This window comes from Pyrus communis, chromosome 17 (genome assembly GCF_041283825.1).
Source record: "Pyrus communis isolate YQ-2024b chromosome 17, ASM4128382v1, whole genome shotgun sequence".
Taxonomy (NCBI): Eukaryota; Viridiplantae; Streptophyta; class Magnoliopsida; order Rosales; family Rosaceae; genus Pyrus; species Pyrus communis.
The window spans coordinates 27,882,221-27,908,002 of NC_142581.1; the positions used below are offsets into that span (position 1 = coordinate 27,882,221).

Below are 25,782 nucleotides of genomic sequence, written 5' to 3' on the forward strand. Positions count from 1 at the left end.
GAGAGTTAAACTGGTAATTTCATAAGGTTTTGGTTGACAATAAGTGTTTTATTAATTATTAGAGATAAGATACGGTTTTGTGCAAGCCTAAGTAGAGTTAAGTTAAGAATCTTACACTAAGTTTGGATGAAGAAATTTAAGATTACTAAGGAGTTTTAAAATGATGGAAATTGAAATGATAGGATTTTATTTTCTACATTTTGTAAATTTTATTATTTGGTTAACTTAAAAGAACAATGAAACTGAATACATAATTTGTTATTTTTAAATTCTCAATCATAGTAATCGAGAAATGACACCTATTTACAAGGAATTTAAACTTGGGAATTGGAGGTCCCAAATTCTAAGTTTTTTTTTTTTTCACGCGGAAATTCTAAATTCCTATGTTTATGAATCCAAACAAGTGAATTTGTGCATATCAATTTATAAATTTTGATTTTTATCCAAATAAGTTTATTTCCTTCATCCATCCATAATGTTCACAATATTTTTTTATTAGACTTTGTATTTAAGGTTATTAGACATGGTCTTGTCCGGATAGGGTCTGGTCATCATGTGATAACCTTGGTACCCTTTATCTTGATTCTAATCTTGTTCATTATGCTCGCAGTTCCATTATTGAACTTGATTATCATTTTGTTCGTGTGAAAGTAGCACTTAGTCAGTCAACGGATTTATTATATTTCTTATGCTGACTTGATTACCAAAGCTCTCCATCAATCTCGTCATGGTGTTCTTTGCTTCAAACTCATCGAATTAGGCTCGTTCAATTTCCAAGGTGGGTGGTTATTATAATAGATTTAGTTAATATCTTCTCCATGATAATACAAATGTAATTTCTTATTATAGTATTTTAGGATTCCTTTCACATATAAATTTTGTCAAACCCTGTATATATTGTAAGTTATATCATATTAATCCAAGGACCCATATTTTACAATAAGTTTTCTTCTTAATAATAGGTTCTATTGTACGGTAGGTTTGAAAGTGCTAGTAAAAGCGTTTAGACCTCTAAAAGCACTTCTAACAATAGACAATAGTTAAAAACGCTTCTGCGTTTATACAATTACTTAACATTTTTATTAAAATTTTCAACGTACTTGTAATAAAAGCGCTTATGAAAGGAATTAGTTCACATGCAAATTGCATATGACGCCATTGCTACTGAATTATAAGTTCATGGGAATTCCTCTTGAAAAATATTACGTAAAACACTTTAAATAAAATAAAACATAGTACGTACTCTGACAAGGACCACTAAGGTATGGTGGCACATGGATGCTGTCACATCAGTCCCATACTCAACGGTCAAGATTAACAGGTACGGATCCCTGGACGGCCCAGATCGGAGGTTTCCCATAGCGCGCCTAGACTCTCTCTCCTTGTATGAGGTCCAGCTCGGTCGGGACCTTATAAGAAGGGAAAGAGTAAAGACCCCCACTCTTTCCCTTTCTCCTCTCTCTCCTCTCTCTCTCTCTCTCTCTGTTCGGCACTGTGAGTTTCAACTTTCAAAGCAAAATCTTCCTCTTTCTTTCTCTCTCTACTTTTCTCTCTCCCTTTGGCTTTGGGGGTTTGAATCGAATGGACAGTGATAGACCGGAAAAGGAGGAGGAAAAAGCTTTTTGAGTAGCAACAATCAGCTTTGAGCTTCTGCTTCTGCTTCCATGGGGATCTCTAGAGGAGAGCGTGATGCTTCCATGGAGGGAGGGGAGGGGCTTCCAGCTTCCTCCATTTGGGGCTTCAAATTGTAGGAAAGGATGGTAATTTTGTGGAGAATGATGGAAAAATTGGATAACTTGAAGTAGTAGTATTCAGTAGAGTTCATCTTCTTTCTTGGGTTGTTGAGGGTGGTTCTGCAAATTAGGGGTTTTCTATGTGTGAATTTTTAAATATAATTAGGGAAAGGTTTAGGTTAATATTTATATATCTTTAGTGATATGAAGCTTTCAGCATCAGGGCTGGGTCAGCAGGATCATGAAGGTAAAAACCCTATTTTTATATATATATATTTTGGTTTTGTTTATTATATTTCTGGATTTTAGGTGTAGTTTTCTTAAATTTCTGCTATTAATTATTATTACTGTTGCTGTCGTTGTTAGTGATCTTTGAAAACATATAAAAAAAAAATTGAAATTGAACTGAAAAATGATAGGAGGGGGAGGAGGAGTGGAAAAGAAGTGCTTGAATTCGGAGCTGTGGCATGCGTGCGCTGGGCCTCTGGTATCCCTGCCGACACGTGGGACTCGTGTGGTCTACTTTCCGCAGGGCCACAGCGACCAGGTTGCCGCCACTACCAACAAGCAAGTTGATGCCCACCTACCAAACTACCCGAGCTTGCCGCCCCAGTTGATCTGTCAGCTCCACAATGTCACCATGCATGTGGGTTCCCTTTGCCGTTTGTGAATTTTGATTCAGCTGCATTGCTTTCACTTGTTTATGACTTATAGAATAAAGAACACAAGTTAAAAATTGAAACCCGAACTGGAATTGATTAACCATTGAACTTCAGGCAGATGTGGAGACAGATGAAGTATATGCCCAAATGACATTGCAGCCTTTGACGCCGGTAAATGCTTATGTTTTTTTTTTTTTTCCTGTTTAATTTGTTGGAGTTTTTCTATCTTACTGGAATAATTTGCAATGTTGTTTGAAACTGCACAAATTCTCACACAGCAAGAACAAAAAGAAACATTTCTTCCAATGGAGTTGGGGCTTCCAAGCAAGCAACCCACAAACTACTTCTGCAAGACATTGACCGCGAGTGATACCAGTACACATGGTGGCTTCTCTGTTCCTCGTCGTGCTGCCGAGAAAGTTTTTCCTCCACTTGTACTTCCCTCATCAAACTGCTATTTTCTGTTCTGTTCTTTTATTTGACTCTAGTTGGGTAGTGTTGCTTTTTATTTAAACCCTTTTATTTTTATAATGTCCTACAGGATTTTACGCTACAACCACCAGCTCAGGAACTTATTGCTAGGGACCTCCATGATGTTGAGTGGAAGTTTAGGCATATTTTTCGAGGTACGATTTAGACTTGGCGCATTTCTTTCTTGCGTTGCATTGTAGGGGATTTTATATCACACTTTGCCATCTATTTTGCAAAATAAATAATTTCTTCCGTAACTGGAAAATAATAATTTCTTCATTAATATAATATGTTGCCAGTTAGAATTATACTTGAAAAGTTTGGAAGTTTTTGACTGCTTGTATTCCTGTAATGATTTGCAACATCAAACTATTGTTATCAGACATAATTCGTGCAAGGAAGGCACAGATTTGTAGTCTCTTCTTCTTCTGTTCATGCAATGGAAGAAAATTTTAGGTTAGAATCATTCATGCAGCTACAGGATTGATTAGGTTGTCCGGTTCTTGTGTTTTGGGGGATTTGATCTGCTTTACAAATTAACATCTATATGGCAAGCTAAATATACTCACATCAATGATTGTTTACTTAAACTCTGGTTCAGCTGATGCCCAAGTAACTTCTTGATGGTGCTGTAATTTTAAAATTATGCTCAGGCTGCCTTAATGATTGTAATTCCAGTATTCTGCACGAACCAGAGAAAATTCCATGGTACATACTGATTTAGTGGGCTAATCTACACTTTTAGGTTATGACTTTTGTCTGTTCAAATCATTAATGTATAACGCCTGCAGGTGTTATACATATCTGATCACTCAGTGGACTAGTCCACTTTTTTGTCATGTATCCTTTATGTTGACGGCATCATTAAAGGATTCTGATAGATGTTGTTTACCACAAAAATGTATAACCCTGGCATGGTATATAATCATTTCTATAACCCTTCCACTGACCCCACTGAATATTGAAGTCCCAAGTCCCTAATGTGAACAACAGATTTTGATGAAACGCTCTGATTAATGCATGCATGGAAAACTGCTTCAGAGGGACGCAATATCTCAAACATGGAGACTTTGATGTAATCAACCCTCAGTCTCATATGGTTATGTTGAGGATCACTAGACTCGCCAGTCACCACTATGATGAAAAGTTGATCCGAATCATCTTGGCACAATATTTTTGTCAATGGGATGTTGTTTGATCAGATTTAGTCTACCCTGGTGTGGTCATTCACAGAGTTTAGTCAACTGAAGTAATGAAGAGACGGCCATTGCATTATTTTAAAGTGTGTAGCAATATCATGGTATTACTAATTGGTAACGAACATTATTGTTGATAAGAGAACATGTAGTCCATGCCGAAGCTCATTTAGGGAAGGGTTGCTAATGTTGGCTGTATGATGTGGATGAAGCTGAATTATATGGATGATTGATAAAAAAGAAGGATTGTATTCGAATATGTTTGACCTGCTGTTCCTGGTGTTAGCTTGATACACAATGCTGGTCCATTTGTTAACGGCTTAAGCATTTAAGCTCTACTGGTTGCCGACTCCAAGTGCTTTAAGTTTGTTTTCTTTTCTTTCTATAGTTTTCATATTTCCACACGGCCAGGTTCCCTGTTAGATTTGCAGCACTGAGACAACACAAATCTCTTCTTCTTTTGTTTCATCTTGGATGAGCTGTTGGTCAAGCACTACTGTGTTACTAGTGCTCGATTAGATTAGCTCTTTCTGAGACCTGTGGTGCCCTTGCTTGTTGTAGCAGTTCCGTGATGGACTCAGTGCATGAGGCCAAACAACAGACTTCTACTGGTCTGTGGGGGAGTGTGCTGCAATATCTCCAGATGGCATATCCAGGAAACAGAGGATATACATGCTCTGATTCTTATGCTGTCTCCTATTCTTTGGGAACGAAACTACACTTATGATTAGATTGTGGCATGTACAATCTACACAGTTTCTACAGTGGTATGTGCGTTCATGGTGGATCCGAATGGCTAATGGCTACGTTTCATTGAATAGGTGATGCCTGGAATGGTTGCAAAAAAGAATGATTTGAATTTGGGATTTGATAGATGCTTTGGCGCCAAATTAATGCGTAACAGGAAGTGGAGAGAGAATAGAAGAACCTGGAGAGTAAGAGAGAAAAATGGAGTAGAGGTTTAGGGAAAGAAAGGGATTAAGGAGAAAGAGAGGCAAAGTAGGATGAACTCACATTTTTTATTGTCAAATCAAAGAATGTGATCCATTGAGGAATCAATGGACTTCTAACCATCTTGTTAACCTAGAATGAAAATACTAGTCTATCAGAAACTTTTTTGGTGATTTACACACACTTCATTTTAGCTTATATAGTTGTTCATTTACTTTTCTTAACCCACAGTTAGATCTCATTATATGGAAATCTCATGCAATAAAATATCCCAGGTTATTGTAAACAATGACAAATGACTAATTAAGTATTAATTATAGTAAATAAAATATAATGAAAATGACCGTACTTTATAAATTTGTGTGCCTAAGATCAGGATAACTTTTCTTTTTTGCTTCCATTGTCAATTGTCAAAAAGTAAACTTTTTAAAGATTTTTGAAGATTTATGCTTTATAGTTTATAAATCAGGTTACTCTTTTTTTCTCAAAACTTGCCTCTTAAGTGAGTGCTGAGATGGTGGTGTTGGTACGGGTTAGTGGAATATGATCAAAAGATCAAATCAAATAAAATCTTTTTAAAGTTAGGGAGGGCAAAGGAGGATGACATACATGAGCGGAATATATTGCATATATGATCAAGGGATATAGTTTTATTTTCCTGTTCTGTTATTTGACTTATTTCTAAGTGGAACAGTTTTTAATGTAATATATTTCAATGGTGTCACTTGTTCCTTTAGTTTCAGCAATGCAGATATGATCAAGAGATATAGTTCTATAGTTTTATTAGTTTTTTTGTTGTTATTTTTAAGTGGGATAGTTTTAAATGTAATATCTTCAAGTTATTCCTTTATGGATAAACTATGCTTTAGTTTTCCGCATCCTCTCTTTCTTCTAATCATTAAACAAGCTGGAATCTTTATTGCTGAAACTACTTTATAAAAATGCTCTGCACTGCTGACTGGATAATGCTGTTTTGTGTGCAAGGCAGTCACCTAGTACTTATTAAGGAAATTCTTGAAAACTGACCTGTTCCATTCCTTGCTCGTCTTGCAGGACAGCCGAAACGACATCTTCTTACTACAGGCTGGAGTGTGTTTGTTAGTGCCAAAAGACTTGTTGCTGGAGATTCTGTTCTTTTTATTTGGTATATTTTTCGTCTCTCTTTTCCCATGATTTCTCTATATGCATATAAATCATGCGTTGATATCCTGGGTACATCCGATAATAGGAATGAAAAGAATCAGCTTTTTTTGGGGATTCGTCGTGCCACTCGACCACAAACTGTGATGCCATCTTCTGTTTTGTCAAGTGATAGCATGCATATTGGACTTCTTGCTGCTGCAGCTCATGCGGCTTCAACTAACAGCTGTTTTACAGTTTTTTATAATCCAAGGTGGCAAATCTTCTCCAGATATTTGTTTCCTTGCAATTCTTTTATTACCCATCTGCTTATATGTTTATGATGTCCAGGGCTAGTCCATCTGAGTTTGTCATACCCCTATCAAAATACATTAAAGCAGTATTTCACACACGTGTTTCAGTTGGGATGCGATTCCGGATGCTATTTGAGACTGAAGAGTCTAGTGTCAGAAGGTATTGTAGCTATTCATGGTCAAACTACAATGTTCATATTGTTAACCTAATGATCACTTATGTCATTTATACAGTTTTTCTTGCAACCATAGAATAATTTATTGCTTGGTAATAACTTAGAGCATGAACAACCTATATGGATTTTGGCACTAAGTTCTCTAGAAGTGAAACACCAACAAGATTAGTGCTTTATGTTGTGCCAACATCCATAAAAAAATTTCAGATGTGTTTAAACGAGGCTAGTAAAATTAATCATGATGCATAGGTATTATTTAGAGACTGCAGTGTATGGAGGGTTAGTTGGCATATGTGTATATTCCACGGATACTGAATAAACTAGTTTAGAGCAGAAAATATAGACGTTTGTTCCTTAATAGTGTTCACCCAACTGATTTTTTCTCGATGTGTGTTGCTTTGATATACTTAATTGTACACTATTAACATGATCAATGTTGGGCTTATCAAGGTACATGGGTACGATAACTGGCATAAGTGATCTGGATCCTGTTCGGTGGCCAAATTCTCATTGGCGATCTGTCAAGGTAATGATGCATAATTATACAATTGCATTTCCTTGTGATTATACGCCCTAGACTCCATTTATATTTTTGTATAGTGTGGTAGGTAAGACATCAGACGTTATATATCTAATGCTGTTTAATGAAAGATTAAGACCTCTGATAGGAAGAACAAATCTCCATCTACTTTCCTTTATGTGTGCCTGTAATACGATGACACCAACCTGACTATGGGACCAATTTTTTTTTTTTTCTTGGTTTCTTGTATTTACTCTATTAAACGCCCCATCCCCCAACACACACACACACACACACACACACACACACACACAAGGATGTACTTAAAACAAATTCAGTTTATTGAAATTTGGTCCAAACACAAGTGAGCACATCAAAACCGAGTTTCTATCAGAAGACGGTATTTTTCATGGTTTCTTTTGCAAGTGTAAGTTGTGCTAACCTCATCTCAGCTTGAAAGTACAAGGACCTCCCTCATGCATTTGAGACGTATCAAAATCTCCCAATATTTATCTGTGGCAGTCCACTCTGATTGTAATTATGGTATTTAAAACCCATTATGATTAGAGTTTTCACTTTTTTCTTTCTTTCTTAAAAGCTCAAAATAGGCCCTTAAGCAGTCTCCATCTCATTCACCACTAAATGGTCAATGTGGTAAATAGTAGACTAAATATTTGATGTGGAAAATGAAATATGAAAGAAGCAATGAAAAGGTAGACAAATAAGAAATTCAGATTTTCACACCTTGAAAACCACCTATATCCTTCTTCTTATTCTTTTTCCACATACCCTCCTCATCCCATTGGTTGTGTCCTACCTTGGCTTCCATTGCTATTGGTGCCTCTCTGACTTGTGTTCTCTTGTCTTTGCATGGCTTGGGCACTATGAATGCAAGTGCTAATACATTAATACCTAATGAAAAATGTGGCTGACTTAACGAAAACTTAATGGAGAAAAATTACCAATGCTAAAGAAAATAGACTCCCAGGTGCTAATACAGTAATACCTAGTGAAAGGACTCTTAACTATAATAAGGGGCAAATATTTATACTACACATATAAATTTGTTCTTTGAATAATAATATTTTTAGACCAATTGGTACCTGAAAGGAAACACCTTGTCCTAAAAAAACTCGCAAACCATTGGGCAGAATACACATGGTATTCTTTATGGTATGTTGTTACCATGTTCCGTTATTTTTACCAGGCTTTACGAGTTTGGGCCATTTTGTTTCTGCCTTATATAAAGTTTTATTCTTACCATTTTGTTCTTTTCTTTCTTTAGGTTGGTTGGGATGAGTCTACTGCAGGTGAGAGGCAGCCAAGGGTATCATTATGGGAGATTGAGCCTTTGACAACTTTCCCCATGTACCCATCACTGTTTCCCCTTCGACTGAAACGTCCTTGGTATCCTGGGGCCTCATCTATGCATGGTAAAGCCTATGTTCAAATGTGGTTTTATTATTTGGTGTCTTTATCCTCAGAAAAATTCAATGCTATTTTCAGACATTTTTTTTTGCTTTTGGCATTGAATGGATTAAATTTGATACACACATGTTTGATAGGCTAATTCTAAGTGATATAGATGAGGTCAAGTAAATTTCTTTATGAAGTGTAGGTTTGAAATTTTAAAATGGTCCAGTAAAATACTTTTCTTTATGCATGAAATAAGCTGTTTAATGTTTGTAATATTATGGTGCTTTCTCCTCGGATCTACTTCATGCCATTCTAGTGTCTATCTGAGGCCAAAGTGATTCAGGAGAGGCTGCGTACGATAGACGTTCCTCCCCTGACCCTCGCAAAGTGGGAGCCTTGTTGGCTTGGGATCGCCCTTTGGACCCTATAAAATTCACCAGAGTTCCTAAGTTGCTCTTGCCTTATAAATTGTAATAAGACTATTTTTTGTTTGTCATTGATTTCTCACCTTTAGTTATGCTCTGAAGTATCTCATGTTAAGATATGAATCGTTGAGTTTTTATGCATCATCATCATCTCACAGTTTCATATTAAATGTGTTGAGTGAGAAGGCAATGGCACATATTGCTTTTATTTATTTCAACTTAACATGCAAAAGGTTTTGCTTTCCAATGAGATAGCATGAGCCATTTAAAATTCCACTTACCATGCTTTAAGTCAAGAGAGTGGCATTTGTATTGTTTTGGTAAAACCTGTGGTAATTTCATTTCGTACTGTATAATTCACTATAAAGGCAGATGTATTGTTTCCTTTACTGAAAAAAACTTGCTTCATAGGGGCGTTAGAAAGTCCAAATAGCTTAATTGTTCTTTGCTTCATTGTTACTGCAGATAATAGAGATGAATCTAATAGCTTAATGTGGCTAAGGGGGGGAGCTGTAGAGCAAGGTCTTCAGTCCATGAACTTTCAAAATGTTGGTATGTTTCCATGGATGCAACAGAGATTGGATTCGACAGTGATTGGAAATGATCACAATCAGCAGTACCAGGCCATGTTGGCTGCTGGTTCGCAGAATCTAGGAAGTGGAGATCAGCTAAGACAACAGATGATGCACTTTCAGCAGCCTTTTCAGTATGTTCAGCAGTCGGGTAGCCACAATCCGGTGCTGCAGTTACAACAGCAAGCAATTCAGCAGTCAATCCCTCATAATATCCTGCAGGGACAGCCACAAGTTTCAATGGAGAATATGCCTCAGCACCTTCTCGAGCAACAATTTAACAATCAAACAGATGAGCAGGCTCAGCAACAGCAAAACGCCTATCAGGATGCACTCAAGGTTCAAAATGAACAACTCCATCAGAGTCAGCAAATGATTGTGTCATCTCCGTCATTCCCAAAAACGGACTTAAGTGATTCAAGCACAAAGTTCTCAGCATCTACTACTCCCAGACAGAACATGCTTGGTACACTCTGTCCTGATGGGAGTGGAAATCTTTTGAGCATGTCCAGAGCTGGTCATTCAATGCCAACTGAGCAGTCACCTCAGCAATCCTGGGCTCCGAAGTATGCACATGGACAGGCCAATGCTTTTGCCCACTCAATGTCATTTCCACCATTTAATGAGAAAGACAATGCAGTTGAGCAAGAGAATTTAAATTCAGATACCCATAATCCTACTCTGTTTGGTGTTAATATTGAATCTTCTGGACTTCTATTCCCAACCAGTGCGCCCAGTTTTGCGACTTCGTCAAATGATGCTGACATTTCAATGCCTTTAGGGGACTCGGGACTTCAGAGCTCTCTGTATGGTTGCATGCAAGACTCTTCTGAGTTGTTGCACAGTGCAGGGCAAGTGGATCCACCGACCCCCAACAATTGTACATTTGTCAAGGTGTGAGCTGAAAGTAATTAGGTGTTTTGCTTTTTCAATGTTATTGCTTTCATTTTTTAAAATTGCTGGACGGATGATACTCTGTTGCTAGTGCAGGTTTATAAGTCAGGGTCAGTTGGCCGCTCACTGGACATATCCCGGTTCAGCAGCTATCATGAGCTGCGAGAAGAGCTGGGACAGATGTTTGGGATTGAGGGGAAGTTGGAGGATCGTCTTAGATCAGGCTGGCAGCTTGTATTCGTTGACAGGGAGGATGATGTGCTTCTCCTTGGAGACGACCCATGGGAGTAAGTTCTCAGATCAGTTGCATATCATTCTGCTTACCATTAGATTACCTGTATTCTAATTTAATCCTTTGACTAGTTATACTACTGGATATCATATAGAAAAAAATGGAATGTGGTTTACATCTTTGGGAGCAAGCAAATGTTATCATGGTATCAGAGTGAGGTTTTAAGTTGAATTCTCTCAACTGCAACCTCCTAGTCCTAATTTATATTGAACGCCACGTGTTCAGCTCCAGTGGCGGGAGGCCATGTGTGGGGAAGTTTTTAGGATATAAAACAATTTTTGCCAGAACATTCTAATCGAAATATATAGAAATGGTGGTTTAACACCTAAGGAATAATTTCTTTAGTCTTCTCTTGAACGTTTCCTTTTGGTCAGTTACTTAAGTATATTTAACTTTTACATTATATGAAGGAGCAACAAGTAATACGACATTTTTGCGGGTCTCACTAGTATATGAAATCATATGCAGGTCCTTTGTGAACAATGTTTGGTATATCAAGATACTTTCTCCTGAGGATGTGCACAAAATGGGGCACCAAGCAGTTGAATCCTTTAGCCCAAATACAGGTCAAAGGTTGAACAGCAGTGGCGGTGAAGGGCAAGACATTGTTTCAGGGCTACCATCTCTCGGCTCGCTTGAATATTGAAATTTGTTGATTGTATGAAACCGTTCCACGTTCTGCTTCTAGTCCGCTCACTATGGGAGAAACTTCCGGTTGAATGCATTAGCATGTGACATGATGCTCAATCTATTTCTCTCTGCATTTCCCCTCCCCTCTTCCCCCTCTTTCGGCGTGCATTTCCTCGGTATTGTATGACTTATCTTTCAGGGACTATTAAGCTCTGATGAAAAAGATCTTTATGGTGAAATATATTTGAACTTTGGAAAATAGTTAAACATTAAAGATTTGTAGCATCGTATCCTTTTATTTTTCCTGTGTCTAGCAGCCAATTTATGTCGTTTGGAGTTCCTAAGATGCTAAAGAAAGATAGACTCGTGGTGCATGTTGGCTTTTTGAACCTCTCTTGCCATCCCATTGGACAATTCTTCAAGATCCAGTGCCAAAGGATGCAGTTCTGCGATCCTTATCATCCCAGGGAAGCCTCGCCTCTTGGCTACATGTATGTTAATGCTCAGAGGCACTGAGCCTTGTAAATTGTACCAAAAAATTCACCAGGTCCGTAGTCGAATGCAGACTCGAATATCCTCAAGGATTCATCAATTTGATCCATTGAGTTTGCGTAGGCGTTTGTAAGTTTTTGATGGGGCGAGAAACTGTGACGACCTTACGAATTGAAGGTTTATCTCAGGAGTATGCCTCATTCGATGTCAATGTGTGAGGTCTTCATCCGAGTATAGAGGATTCGGGACAAAGTAGTCATTGACCAATTGATTATGTATCTTGTGTTGTCGACTTCGCAAGAAACAACACTAAATCGTGGTGCTAAATGGCAAATTGTCTTTACAAGGATGAATGCTTTTGACATACATCTTCAAAAACATGAAGTCAAAAACTTGTATTTAAATATGACAATGGACGAGGAGCTACCTTCTACATTGTTTCTACCACGTCTTCTAAACCTCGAATATGTTTGTCAATCCTTCAAAAACAACCACGAATAGAAAAATAGACAGAGGTATCACAACACTCGAGAAGTGTTTAGTGGTTTCTCAAACTTGAGTGTGTGTTGTGAGAACACGATAAACCTCATGGGAAATGAAGGAGTATGTTCGTCAATTCGTCCATTATTTGTTTTGGTTACCTATAAGTTGCTGTCGAATGAATAATTCTGTAGCAAATATTGAGATTAGATTGAGGCGACACCTTTTATGTTGCTTTTATCTAGGATGGTGAAGCAGTATGTGGCCAAGTTCTTCTTAACAACGGTCATTTCCCCGTGTAGGGTAGAGGGTTGGTGCCTCGCATACGACTGTTGACTCATCACTAATCTTGCCTAATCCTTGTTTATTTTCATTGAAAAAAAAAAAAAAAAAAAAGCTTCTTTCTTAACAAAATTCACGTACATCTTTGCTATCAGAAGATATAAATCACTTCCCTCCATTTCTTCTAGCTTGCGACACCGTTTCTGTCTCGGTTTATCCAGAAGCACTTTATTGCATGCATTGTAAACTAGTCATCACCACCTCAATTTCAACCAGAAAGCGTTACATGCATCAGTGAAAGAGAGCATGCATCGGACAACTGTTCAAAGAAAGATGCTCAGTTTGTTTGTTTGTAAGCACATACGTAATTATATACTCAGAGAGAAGAACCAAAAGATATAGAAATAACACCATGGATTACCTGTATTTTACTTCAATTTCAGCAGCAGCAGCTTCAACCTTCCCTCTCTGCATTACCAACGTTGCAGTACTACTTCTTGCAGCTATATCGTCGTTGATTTTTGCATATTTTTTCATCACTTATGCAGTCCATGGTTACAGAAACAAGAACTGGAAAAACTCGCTGCTGGGACCTGTTGGATGGCCGATACTTGGGAGCCTTCCTCACCTCAGCATTCGCCTGCATGAAGATTTATTTAAGCTATAAAAAATTAATGGTCCACTCTTCAGCCTAAAATTGGGTTCACAGCCCGTCATTGTGGCATCTTCACCGGAAATGACATGCCAGACCTTTCGGCAACACGATGATGTTTTCTGCAACCATATCGTCACTGAGGCCTTCGGGATCATGTCATACGAAGGGCTGTCCGTTATTTTTTCGGTGGGTACGCTGTTTAGAGTGCTAAGAAGAATATTGGCGGAAAAGGTGTGCTCTCTTAAGGCCCTGAAGACTTTTGAACCAAATCGCAAGCAATAGGTTTGTCCGTTGCATCTAAAATTTTACCTGCTCGATGATGTATACTGCTCGGATAAACTGGTAACTGCAAAGATTGATCTTCAATTCCTTCCTAGTCCTAAATATTGAAATGGATTTTCACATGTGACTATGTAAGCCCTCCATAAATTACACTTTAAGAGAGTTATCGATTTCCTATCTAAGTGAGAGTCAGGATCTAGACGGATTTAGGTGGGTTAGGTGGGCGCCTAAGCAAGTCTAGGCGTATTTTTTTAATTTTCAAACGCCTAGTGGCCATCCGCCTAGCACCTAGGCGGCGATAAGTAAGGATTTTTAGAACAGTGCTTACAAGTGAAAGAGAAATACCACAAGATCGTAGTACTAGTGGCATGATCCAATTTCATTCGAAGAACAAAAAATTTTCAGTGATTTGTATCAAGATTTAGTTTTTAATATTTAGCTTTGGTCTGTTGGAGGGAGGGAAAGTTTTTCTATATATCTAGGGTTTCTTCTCTTTCATTGCTCTAAACGAGGGAAGAGTATGCAGCTTGAAAGAATAACAGTTGACGACGGAGTGTAGTCTTGCTTGTCTAATCCTCAATACTTATGCCAATTCCAGTTCTGGATGTACACTTTCCATTTCTTCAATAATCTTGAATCTTTTGTTTAATCGTAGGTTCATGGGGGTACTGAAGCAACTCTATTAAACTTCAATGTCAAAGAATCATGTGGCCATTAGGGAGTGGGCTTTCTTCTCCTTAGCCAACCTTATGAGTAACCTTGTATGTAGTAAGAGCCTTTTCGATTGCACAAAAAAGGAAGGGAGAGAACTAAAAGAGACAATGAGGGAACTGGTGAAAATTCTCGGCATATCCAATGTTGTTGTTGATTTCATCCCGTTATTCAAGATCCTCGAGAATTGAAACGGAGAACAATAAAGAGTTTCCCGAGATATGATGCTTTCTACGAGAAACTTATCAACGAGAAGTTGGAAGAGAGGAAAATCAGAATCCAAAAGAGTATTAAAAAGGACAAGCCGGACTTGTTTGGTGTGTTACTGGAATGGAGAAATGATAGAGATGACGAATTGAAAAGCCTTCCTAGAAATATCATCAAAGGGATACTTTTTGTGAGTCGATCATCCAAGTGGTAGGAAATTACAGGTTTGTTGTAGAGACCGACATTGTGAATCTACCTTACCTTCAAGCGGCAGTGAAAGAAGTTTTCCGGCTCCACCCTGCAGCCCCAGTCATACAGCGTTGCACAAACGCGGCATGTGAGTTTTCCGAGTATCATATTCCTAAGCTTTGCTTTGCTCTGGTATATGTTTGGGCGATTGTGAGGGACCCGAGTATTTGGGAAGAACCTTTCAAATTCAAACCAGAAAGGTTCATTGGTTCGAGCATCGATGTCAAAGGCCAAGACTTCGCTCTGCTGCCTTTTGGGAGGGAGAGAAGGGTATGCGCGGGATGGCCCCTTGCTCATCGCACGGTGCACTTTTACTTGGCAGCAATGCTCCATGCTTTTGAATGGGAATGTGCTCCTGATATCTTGGACAATATGGAAGAAAAAGTGGGACGTACAATTCAAAAGGACAAGAGAGTTCGGCTGTCGACTTCTGTTTGCATGTAATGTTCTGTGGTAGACTCTTGCACCATTAGCCTGTCAAATAAAAGAGCCATGGATGTGGTTAGAGTTTACAAACTGAGGCATAACGTTCTGGTGGATAACACTATTTGTAAAGCATGAGGTTTGGGGTTCGGAACCCGTCACCGTAATTTGGACAATATGTTTTGTCCTTTGACAATGGAGGGATGACGAGTTTCGAACTTAGGGCATTTTTTAGCATTGAAAAGAGAAATGATACTAGACCAAAATAGCTGGTTATGTTTTTAATGAATCGTATAATACATATTGACTAGTTATTCATGTCCCTAAGAGCCAATTCGAGAAAACATGAACATTACTGATTAAAAGGGGAAAAGAAACAATTAACATTGAAGGTAATTGGACTAGTGGTCACTGAATTTTATCTCAATTAAAGTTTTGTTCATTGAACTAAAAATCCATAAGCATTAGTTCTTGAACTTGTTTTAATATAGAGAGATGATAATTTTCTCTAACTCCATTAGGAAATCAATCCAAAATAAAGGATTTAAAGAGAGAAAAAAAAGATAGATAAAAGTTCTAACAGAATTAACAAAAAAGATGATTGCTCTATATCATAACAAGTTCAGTGACCAATACTCACGAATTTTCAATTCAGAGACCAAAACTCCAATTGAGCCAAAGTTCACAATTGCTCCAATGTTCCCTTTTAACATTAGAAAATCAGATCATAGAACATAATAAATTACATGGTAGAATTTCTTGGTTATTTTTTAAATTTTTATTGTGTCTTTTCTCAATAATTTTTAACGACTTTATGCGAAATCAGATTGCCTCCAAAATCGAAAGTATTACATGAAATCAAGCAGGAGAGCTCTGACAATTTTGGACCAATGCCTCACAATGGCGCATATCAGGCAAACTCAATCCCACCTCACAGTTTCCGGCACCCTTTTCGATCCTTACGCAGCTGCCAAGATCATCGCCTTCTGTTCCGAATCGAACTCCGGCGATTTACGCCATGCATTTCGACTCTTCCGCCACATGCCACACCGGACCACCTACATTTGGAACGTCATGATCAGAGCTTTCGCCGAGAGAAATGAGTCTATGAGAGCTCTGTCTCTCTACAACGACATGATTCAGAGCGGCCTCCTGCCCAACAACTACACTTTCTCCTTTCTTCTTCGAGCTTGCACCGACCTCTCATATCTGTTAATGGGTTTGGTGCTCCATTGCCATGCAATCCGGTTGGGGTGGGAGTCGTACGATTTTGTGCAGAACGGGTTGATCCATTTGTATGTGACTTGTGATTCCATAAACCCAGCTCGGAAACTGTTCGATATGAGCGTTTTTACAGATGTTGTTACCTGGACTGCGTTGATTAATGGGTACGTGAAGTCTGGCCAAGTTGAGGTTGCACGGGAGCTGTTCGATGAAATGCCTGAGAAGAATGCGGTTTCGTGGAGCGCTTTGATTAATGGGTATGTGCAAGTTGGGTTGTTCAGTGAGGCTTTGGAGCTTTTCGTTGATATGCAGGTTTCCGGGGTTTTGCCTAACCATGCCGGGATTGTTGGTGCACTCACTGCTTGTGCTTTCCTTGGTGCACTGGATCAAGGAAGGTGGATACATGTGTATGTGAGCCGGAAGGGGATGAAATTAGATAGAGTGTTGGGCACTGCTCTTGTCGACATGTACACAAAGTGCGGTTGTGTTGAAACTGCTCATGCTGTGTTTAATGAGATGCCGAGTAGGGATGTCTTTGCTTTCACTTCTTTGATTTCGGGGCTTGCAAATTGCGGTGAAAGTGAGAGCGCCATTTCGTTGTTCGTGAGAATGCAGGATGAAGGAATTGCGCCCAATGAAGTTACATTCATATGCGTGTTGAGTGCCTGCAGTCGGATGGGTTTGGTGGACGAGGGACTGCGAATCTTTGAAAGTATGAGCAACACTTTTGGGATACAGCCAGGGGTCCAGCACTATGGTTGTTTGGTGGATTTACTGGGAAGAGCTGGTATGCTAGAAGAGGCAAAGAAAGTTGTGAGAGAGATACCCATGGAACCAGACTCGTACGTCTTGGGTGCATTACTCAATGCTTGTAGGGTTCATGGAGATGTTGAGTTAGGTAGAGAAATGGTCGAGCGCTTGTCTGGGAAAAGCTTAGACCACAGTGGCGTGTGTGTTCTTCTTTCAAACATCTACGCCTCTGCCAACCAGTGGGACGATGTCACAACGCTGAGGAAGGGAATGGAGGAGAAAAAGGTGAGAAAGGTGCCGGGATGTAGCTCAGTCGAAGTCAACGGCGAGGTTTTTGAGTTTGTTGCCGGAGAAAGGTCGCATGTGCTCATGGACGAAATCACGTTGGTGTCGCTTGCGATTGACAAGCATTTGAAGTCTTTTTGGATTGATAGGGATGATGACAAACTAACTGAATAACTCAAGTTTTAGCAGAGTTGGTTTCCTCTTTTACAAACTAATTTATCATGGAGGATGCCTCCTTAGTGTTGTCGTCGGCTGCAATTTCAAAAATCAGAGAAATCAAAATTTGTCAACTGCTCCGATGAAGATCTGCGAAAGAACTATACCAATTACACCAGTCTAGCTAACAGGTACCTAACACGATTGTCGATTATTAGAGCTACGTCTACATGTTTCAAAACTTTCAGTTTACAATTACCTGAAAGTAAGGTACCAATTAAAACGACGAGACATTAACCCAACAACTAAAACTGATCTCAAAAGAAACACTGTTTAGAAGTTAGAACTATCATCCACAACGATCAAAACTCGACCTCTCCATTTATAGCTCACCCGTAACTCATAACCCATAACCCATCTCCTTATAACTTAACAATCTGTTGATCATGGTTCCCATTATTTAACTGCCCTCGTATCACTAACAGAAGGCTCACTGCAAACACATTAAGATGGTCATCTATCACCTACGAATTGATAAATCAAACAATTTCAAGCTATTGCAGTAACATATCCTTTGGAAGAGACTTTAAGAAAAGTCTTAGAGTACTTGGATCTAACCGAAGTCGTGGCACAGAACGAAGCTGAAGGAAGACAATAAAACAGGAATACATTCTTTTCACCTTTGCCAACAATACATGGGTTTGAAATGGAAACTTAAACATAGATAAAGAGTGAGATGACAATAATTAAGTCGTAAATCGATAAATACAGACCACAGCGTACGAATTAAGCTTATTTGATCGCCAACCCACAACACAGTCACAAAGTTCTCATCGTCCAGAGGCAACATTTTTCTTTAATTATAAGATATTTATAGAATTACCAATTTGCCGTCATCGTCATCACTATACTCACACAGCGGTGGCTTCCTTGACTGTCGACGGTGGTGGGGAAACGGAGTCAGCGGTCACCTCCGGAATCTTGACATACCCCATCTTCTTCGGGCTGAAGTCTTCGAAATCGTCATCGGAAGAGCTGGAGCCGCTGTCGTGGCGACTGATGAAGACGGACCAAGCCAGGAACATGATGGCGGCGGTGAGAGCGCCGCAGCCGACGCCAAAGAGTAGCGAAACGACGACGCTCAGGATGTCCTTGGTGCGATCGCGGAGGGAGCTGAGGTCGTAGGAGGAAGACCCCGAGTCCGTTCCTATAACGGGAAAGAGCGGCGCCGTCTGAGTTCGCTTCTCGCTGGCGGCGTCGTGGTGAGGGTGTGAGACGAAGCCGTCGTCGAATCGGGCGGGGTGGAGGTGGACGGGGCGGATCTGGCTGATCTCGGTGACGATGGTGACGAAGCCGGAGGAGGAAGAGGAGGAGGGGAGGCGGCGGAGGGAGAAGGAGTAGGAGGAAACGAAGAGGGTTTTACAGGGCCTTGATGCGGTGGCGGAGATTGCGAAGAGGGAGAGGAGCGCGATGAAGAGGAGGAGAGATCGTTGACTCGTTGACGTCATGGCTACTAGCACAAAGGAAGACGGGGAGCCTCTCGTTCTCTCTGTCTTCTCTTCTTTCTCGTTTCAATTGGCAAGTTGCAGGCCCCAAATCATCTACTTATATTACCCTAAACAACTTCAAATAATTACAACATTGTATTAGAATTCTAATTGATCCTTGTTAGATTTGGTTTAGAGTTTCTATGTAATTTAGTGATTGTTTCATATTAGGTTTAGATTTGAATATTTTTTTTTCAATTAGAGGTGTACTCAATTCAGATTTCAAGGGATTATAATAGTTTTATAAATTTATGAATTTTGATGAAGTTTAATAATTTTTAAAGCTTTTATGTAAAGTTATGACTGAATTCCTTCAAATTTTCAGAGAGCGATTTGAGAATGTTCAATGTCACATCTCGGCCCAGACGAGATCACTTCTCGGGCCCGACTCCACCATAGCACGATATTGTCCACTTTGGGCCCCCAGCACACCCTCACGGTTTTGTTTTTGGGAACTCACACAAGAACTTCCCGATGGGTCACCCATCCTGGGAATGCTCTCGCGCGTTACTCGCTTAACTTCGAAGTTCCAATGGAACCCGAAGCCAGTGAGCTCCCAAAAGGCCTCGTGCTAGATAGAGATGAGAATATACATATAAGGATCACTCCATTGGGCGATGTGGGATGTCACATTCAAAATATACTGTGAAATATTTCTAATTTTTTCTAGTTTCCCAACTTTTTAAAAAAAATTTCAAATCAATTTCTAAATGAATACATTTGGAATCTATGAATTTCTTAAAAATTCTGATTGAATACCCCCTTGGAGACTTTAAAGAATCACTTAAAATCATGATTGAATGCCATTAAATTTTTAAAGAGAATTAAAATGTTTATAAACCCCAATTGGATGTACCGCTTAATTTAACTAATTGCCGCAATAATATTAGAAATCAAACTTAAAATTTAATTTAGTATAATTTAGTGTGAAATAAAAATAATCAAGTCTTATTCTACTAAATAAAGTCGTTTGTATAAATTTTAGAATGTCAATACACTTGATTTTGCATCAAATTTTCTATTAGCACCAAATACTTTATACGTTTAAAAGAATATAATTAAGTGTGGAATACCTTTAGGATAAATTTACATTGTGTTAATTAGCTAAATTTACAAATTGACTATTCATTTTTACTTTTTATCTGAATGTTTTTTTATTTTTTTATTCTATAAATTAAAAGGAACTCGTGAAATGCCATCCTCGACCTGCCACGCGCGAACCCCTTTACTACCAACTACCAAACGAAACGAAGGCACAGGAAACAGAGCCACCATCGCAGCCATGGCGAAGCGAGTCGGCAGCCGGAACTCGAACGAGTCCGCATTGACTCGGGGCGTCAAGTCGGTCTTTCGCTTCGTTCGATTCGCCGAGTTCGAAATCCTCTTTGTTCTTTTCTTCGTAATCGCTTTCATCATTTTCAAAGATCTCGTAAGTTCCCAGTTCCTTTTTTCTCAAATTTCTTCTGATTCTTTGCTTGGATTCTTGATTTTTGCATTTTGGTTTCCTAATTATCATTATATTATGTTAGTTTGGTTAATTATGTAACTTAATTTTCTAGAAATTGATTCTTTTCATATAATTAATCAGCTCATGTGATATGTTAATTTTAGGGACTAACAAATTGTACAGATTCTTTAAATTATTGACCAAAGGTTTGCTAGTGGTTAGTTTTAATCAATAGGGATAGGGGTATTCGAACTTGGGACCTCTTGGGGTAGAGAAGTACCATTAAAGGTTCAATTTTTCTTGCAAGTGGATTGTAGCTTGAAGTGGTTAAGAGCGTTTATCCTTGCACCTGAGGTCCTATGTTCGAATCTCCCTCCCCCAAGATCGATGGTATAACAAATTAAGTAACTTTATAAAAGAAGTGTTTAGTTTCTGGTTACTTCCGCAGGCCTTACCCTCGAAATGATTTTTTGATCCCAACACTCTTGTATAAAGGGATTGCAATCTTAGTCTACTATATGCGGGTTGCTTAGGTAGGAAATGGCGTGGCTCTCGTGAATGTAGACAAAATGAAGGTTTTGACATAACTAAGAAATTGACGTCTGTCCTACATCAGAAAGTAAACTAAAGGCTTATGCATTTCTAGGAAGCTAAGTTAATAAGAAAGTACTACAAAATGGTTTTGGTTTAGTGTCAAAATTTAAATGTAAGTTCATAGGAAGAGAAAAATTTAAATGTAAGTTCATAGGAAGAGCAAAACAATCCCAATCATCCCAATTCAATAAGCCGAAATTTGATTTGATCACAGAATGCATTGTGGTTAAATAAGAATAAACGAAACCCGGCAAAGAATTTACCATTCCTAAGTTAACAAGTAGAGGAGAAACCCTCCAAAGATAGAGCTAAATATCAGAATATGCCAATTACACTGCATTAATTTGAAACAGAGGATTCATTTCAGTCCTAAACCTCCCAAAGAAACTATTGCATAGAAATTTATAAGAAAAATGAAAGGATAACTAAAAATGATGGAAAGAAACCTCCAATAGTCCTACCACTAGTTGGTCAACCGTTTTGAAGCCCTTTTCGTCATCATCTTCTGCGTTTTTACAACAAAACCCATAGGTTACATTTGACATCATCAATGCTAGAAATGCACCAAGTTAACCTTTCCACACTTTCATTTATTTCAATATACGGAGAGAGACCTAGATAGTCATCCATGTTTTATCCTGTATTCTTCAGAATATATTGTATTGTTTTGTTTCAAAGCTGTTTCGTGTTAGTCAACCCTATCCTTGAGGTTTAAATGAATTTGAAAAGTTGGAATCCTGGTAGTCGTTGAAGAGAAATAAAAGAAGAAAATTACGTCCAGATGAAAAATGTGTAGCAATGAAGTAGATAGGCCTATATATTTGGTCACCGATATGAGTGTGGCAGATTGATCCATACCTAATAGAAAAATAAAATTAGGTCGGAGGGAAATTTAGGCTGGTATATACCTATGTTAGGCTATGTTTGGGCAAGGGATTTCCATGTCCTGAGGGGGTGATGCCAAGTTATTAAGGAATTGATCAAAAATGTTAAATAGGAGGGATTACAAAAGCCGTCCATGACCATTACAAAGGCATGTGAGAAGGATTTGCAAATCCCTACTTAGAAGGCGTCATTTGCAAATCCTTCCTAATACCTTTGTGATGATCATGGAGTGCATTTCTTAATCCCTCCTATCAACTTTTTGTGATCCATTCCTTGCTAACTCGGTCTCAATCCTTTGGAACTTGGCAATTCCTCACCCAAAAATAGCAAGGATTTTTTTTTCAGTTTCAATGTGCTTTTCGTATCCTTTTCTTTTTGTCTAATAACCTGCATTAAGTATCTTCAATTGGTTAAGTGTTTTGGTGGATCAGCATCTTAACAATTGAACTTGTAAACTGCAGACATCAAAGCCGGAATACAGTCAGATTCTCGTAAAAAAGCCCGGTGGCGTTAGTATTTGGCCTTACTAGCGGAATATCTCATCGTTGGATAAACATTTGGTATATCATTCGGATTTTCTTGAACTTTTTTGTAACACAACAGATTCTCTTGCCATCCGTGCATTTGTATTTGTATCTGTACATGTAATTATATGACGATTAAACAACAGCTTTCAATATTTGTCTACGGGTTATTCGACACCAAAATTTATTGGGCATTACGCAGGCATAACATAAACGTAGTGAAAAACAGAGGGGGAATATCGCAATGAAGTAGATGAACGAAGTACATCAAGTGAACAAATCGAAGTAAAATAAATAAACCAACGAATGAAACGAACAAATCATTCACCGTTGTCATAACAACCAGGGAAAATACAAGCAATTACAAACTACGAATATAATGTATAATAAAACCGAAAGAGTCGGCTGTTGAGGCCATACGAATTCGGTTTATGCACGCAAATTATTCTTTCTTGAGCACTTCAGTTGCAACCACTGACTCGTCAAGGGCACAGGGGGTAATCAGTCTCTCCACCGATACTTTCCTAACATCTCGGCGTATTCCAATGTCAGAAACCAATCTACTAACACAATACATGCCACAACCTACAGCACCCAGACCAGTAAAACTGGTAGTCAAAAATCGAAGCGGTGAAGAAACAGCAGCAGTTGCGGCAGCTACGAAGGAGGCAGCCTGTCCACTCCTTCCCACGCTAATGCTGGTGAACACGAGCAAGCCTGTTTTGCAATATATGGCGAAATCTTCACAGTTGTTTTTGAAAATGTCATAACTACCAAAGCCATTCTGCAGAAGGAAAGAAGCACGGTGAAGGACATCTTCGGGAGGGTCAGACCGCGCAAGGGTACAGGTACCCCCTCTAGCTTTGGCAACAAAGAAAGCTGGAGTGACACCATATTCAAAGAGGTAAAGATAACCGCCAGATAGAAAACAATCGATGCAAGAAGACATGACACCATCAACTGTTGATAGATTGCCGCAGTTTGGGCAGGGATTGTCCAGAGAATGGGATGGAGAGCTGCTTATGAGGAAGCGGTCTAACACAGTTCCTGTGCCAATTTCCTGGCCCGCTCCTCGAGTGAAGTGAATAACCTTTCCTTCACCAACATATATCCCTGAGATCACATAGCAGATAAACGATCAGCAATGCCATGTTTTCCATGGTGATTTAAATGCAGGATTTAAAAGTAAAAAAAACACAAAAGTTCTCCTCATACAATAACAAAAACTGATGGAAAGTAGAAGGACAAAAAACTATGCATGAAAAGGAAACTGAACTGCACAAGTTTGCAACCATCAAAACTACAGAAACACAGGTATAGAACTAAAAGTCTAAAATGCGACGACTCCTTGGTTACCTGCTCCAAATGGAATTTATAACTTAAACAAACCACTCAATTCTCCTACCTCATCCTATCAATCAAATATTGGGTTCGTATTCTAACAGTTCAGTCTCATAGTATTCGCGGGCGCGTGTCTGTGTCTGTGTGTGTTTGCCGGGGGGAAGACTGACCCAAAAAAATAGTTGGTTAACATTCTTCTAATCAAAATTCCTAACTAGTGCTGAATATGCTGATCCATTAACTAACCATGCAAGTTGCTTGACCGTAAACTCAATGTTGTCTCTCAAACCATTTTCGTCAGATAAATAAAAATGAACTTCTTCACTGTTAAAGCATCATTGTTTTTAAATCTTTTATTTTCTTCCGACTGTTGCTATTCGAATTTTCCTCCCCCACTTGAGCTGAATTTAAGCCATGCCATTCCCCTGCTTCAACAATACTTACTTTACTAGCAACATTCACTTAAACAAAATATAAACAGCAACCCATTGTCACCTTCGAGAAATATACGAGGTGGATCCAATGCTATACAAATAACGCATTCCGCAAATTATACGATCCCAGTGATTAACAACAACAAAAAGTAGTAGAAATGAATGACATTTTCAGATAAAACTAATGGGATATTGTACTGTGTAATCAGAATCTAATCGTATTGTGATCACTAATGAGAGAACAAAATCTAGTACGAACTAACCCATATCACTACCAATTGAAAATAGCCTCAGATTTCACCAATCATAAAACTGCACCGGAAATTCCAAACCCAAATGACCCAAATCCAAAAGCAGTAAAAACTGGAATTGGGCTTTTTGGGTGTCCAAAAATGCCACAAATACCAATTTGCACCAAAAACAAAGAATAAAAATCCAATCTTTTGATGTTTCAGCGCAGGAATAACAGACCCAAAAACTAAAAGCAGAAAATCATCACCAAAATATGCAAATAAACAAATAAATACATATCAAAAATAAAAATAAAAGGAGGGAAAGGAGAAGAGGAGGACCGTGGTGGGCATAAAGGTAGGCGTGGCGCCAGGAATAGATGTGATCTCCAGGCTTCAGAAGATCCCTCTGGATCTTGTTCGACAGCACTCCCATTCCTTCTCTCTCGATCGAAACTGTAAAGTTGTGGAATTGGAAATGGAATGGCGAAAACTCAGTTCATCCCCAAATCAGAAAAGAAGAAAACTGAAATGGGGGAGTTTTCAAGCAATCGCCTTTCCTTCGCCTGCAAGTCTCTTTCTTTTGCCCGCCTGCTTTTTCCCCTTGATTTATTTCTCCCGACGTAATATGGCTTTCACAACTGAGGGGATCATAAACGTAGCGTTTTTTTTTTTTTTTTTTTTTTTTTTTTTTTCTGGATTTCGAATATTCCATATTCTTTCGTACGTGCGAGTCATGAATAAAACAATATCTCGTTATTCCAAAAAATAAATAATTAGCACTAAACAATACAAAAATGAAAACTTAATGAATGAAAATTGAAAAAAATACGGTTGTGGATATCAAATTATTCTCTCAAATAATAATTTAGGTGAGTTTTTTTTAGTACATTGATATATATTTACATTAAGAGAAGGGAGAGTTCGACAAAACCACATAATGGGCAGCCTAATTTGGTATCAAATTCGCTATCCATGAGATTCATACCTAAAATCTCTTACTTTCAAGTGAAAAGGAATTCCACCAAACCGTAGTACTGAATGACAATAATTTAGGCAAGTTGAGCTTGAAACTTATTGTTTGTAAGTGAATTAGAATATTACTAGATTGTGATATTAATGATAAAATAATATCATTAATTAGAAACACATTTCTAAGACGGGTTGAGATTACTTAATATTAACTTTCATTATTAATTAAAACAAAGTGAAA

General features: G+C 38.6%; 4 protein-coding genes and 3 pseudogenes across 5 annotated transcripts; 5 read left to right on the forward strand and 2 right to left on the reverse strand.

Moving 5' to 3' along the window:
• Window positions 1-1,386: 1,386 nt before the first annotated feature.
• On the forward strand, window positions 1,387-11,645 carry LOC137749437 (auxin response factor 8). Its single transcript, XM_068489531.2, has 13 exons — window positions 1,387-1,980; window positions 2,153-2,379; window positions 2,510-2,566; window positions 2,674-2,829; window positions 2,937-3,021; window positions 6,067-6,157; window positions 6,242-6,406; window positions 6,484-6,606; window positions 7,073-7,148; window positions 8,428-8,575; window positions 9,449-10,449; window positions 10,546-10,736; window positions 11,210-11,645. Exons 1-13 carry the CDS (start codon window positions 1,938-1,940, stop codon window positions 11,385-11,387), a joined length of 2,541 nt encoding a protein of 846 aa, XP_068345632.2. The 5' UTR covers window positions 1,387-1,937; the 3' UTR covers window positions 11,388-11,645.
• Window positions 11,646-13,037: 1,392 nt separating this feature from the next.
• On the forward strand, window positions 13,038-13,639 carry LOC137707682 (flavonoid 3'-monooxygenase CYP75B137-like; annotated as a pseudogene).
• Window positions 13,640-14,433: 794 nt separating this feature from the next.
• LOC148689759 (iridoid oxidase-like) lies at window positions 14,434-15,307 on the forward strand (annotated as a pseudogene).
• A 551-nt stretch (window positions 15,308-15,858) lies between these two features.
• Window positions 15,859-19,144, forward strand: LOC137708005 (pentatricopeptide repeat-containing protein At5g66520 pseudogene; annotated as a pseudogene). The gene has a single exon (XR_015958637.1). The product of XR_015958637.1 is annotated as a pentatricopeptide repeat-containing protein At5g66520 pseudogene (transcript).
• LOC137707681 (uncharacterized) lies at window positions 18,218-19,075 on the reverse strand. The gene has a single exon (XM_068446587.2). It carries the CDS (start codon window positions 19,073-19,075, stop codon window positions 18,479-18,481), a length of 597 nt encoding a protein of 198 aa, XP_068302688.2. The 3' UTR covers window positions 18,218-18,478.
• Window positions 19,145-20,306: 1,162 nt separating the features above from the next.
• LOC137707590 (uncharacterized) lies at window positions 20,307-22,719 on the forward strand. The gene is made up of 2 exons (XM_088689694.1): window positions 20,307-20,543; window positions 22,502-22,719. The coding sequence occupies exons 1-2, from the start codon at window positions 20,307-20,309 to the stop codon at window positions 22,568-22,570; spliced, it is 306 nt and encodes a 101-aa protein (XP_088545820.1). The 3' UTR covers window positions 22,571-22,719.
• Window positions 22,720-22,831: 112 nt separating this feature from the next.
• LOC137707589 (protein LEAD-SENSITIVE 1) lies at window positions 22,832-25,208 on the reverse strand. The gene is made up of 2 exons (XM_068446492.2): window positions 24,912-25,208; window positions 22,832-23,677 (listed from the first exon to the last, which is right to left on the reverse strand). The coding sequence occupies exons 1-2, from the start codon at window positions 25,003-25,005 to the stop codon at window positions 23,007-23,009; spliced, it is 765 nt and encodes a 254-aa protein (XP_068302593.2). The 5' UTR covers window positions 25,006-25,208; the 3' UTR covers window positions 22,832-23,006.
• Window positions 25,209-25,782: the final 574 nt, after the last annotated feature.

Bases quoted from the DNA above. Each gene is read 5' to 3' on its own strand.
- LOC137749437 (XM_068489531.2), top strand. From the start codon at position 1,938: ATGAAGCTTTCAGCATCAGGGCTGGGTCAGCAGGATCATGAAG. The intron at 6,407-6,483 runs GTGGCAAATCTT...TATGATGTCCAG, and splicing joins ACAGTTTTTTATAATCCAAG to GGCTAGTCCATCTGAGTTTG. The intron at 7,149-8,427 runs GTAATGATGCAT...TTCTTTCTTTAG, and splicing joins CTCATTGGCGATCTGTCAAG to GTTGGTTGGGATGAGTCTAC.
- LOC137707681 (XM_068446587.2), bottom strand. From the start codon at position 19,075: ATGACGTCAACGAGTCAACGATCTCTCCTCCTCTTCATCGCGCTCCTC.
- LOC137707590 (XM_088689694.1), top strand. From the start codon at position 20,307: ATGCCATCCTCGACCTGCCACGCGCGAACCCCTTTACTACCAACTACC. The intron at 20,544-22,501 runs GTAAGTTCCCAG...TGTAAACTGCAG, and splicing joins TCATCATTTTCAAAGATCTC to ACATCAAAGCCGGAATACAG.
- LOC137707589 (XM_068446492.2), bottom strand. From the start codon at position 25,005: ATGGGAGTGCTGTCGAACAAGATCCAGAGGGATCTTCTGAAGCCTGGA. The intron at 23,678-24,911 runs GTCCTCCTCTTC...ATGTGATCTCAG, and splicing joins CTACCTTTATGCCCACCACG to GGATATATGTTGGTGAAGGA.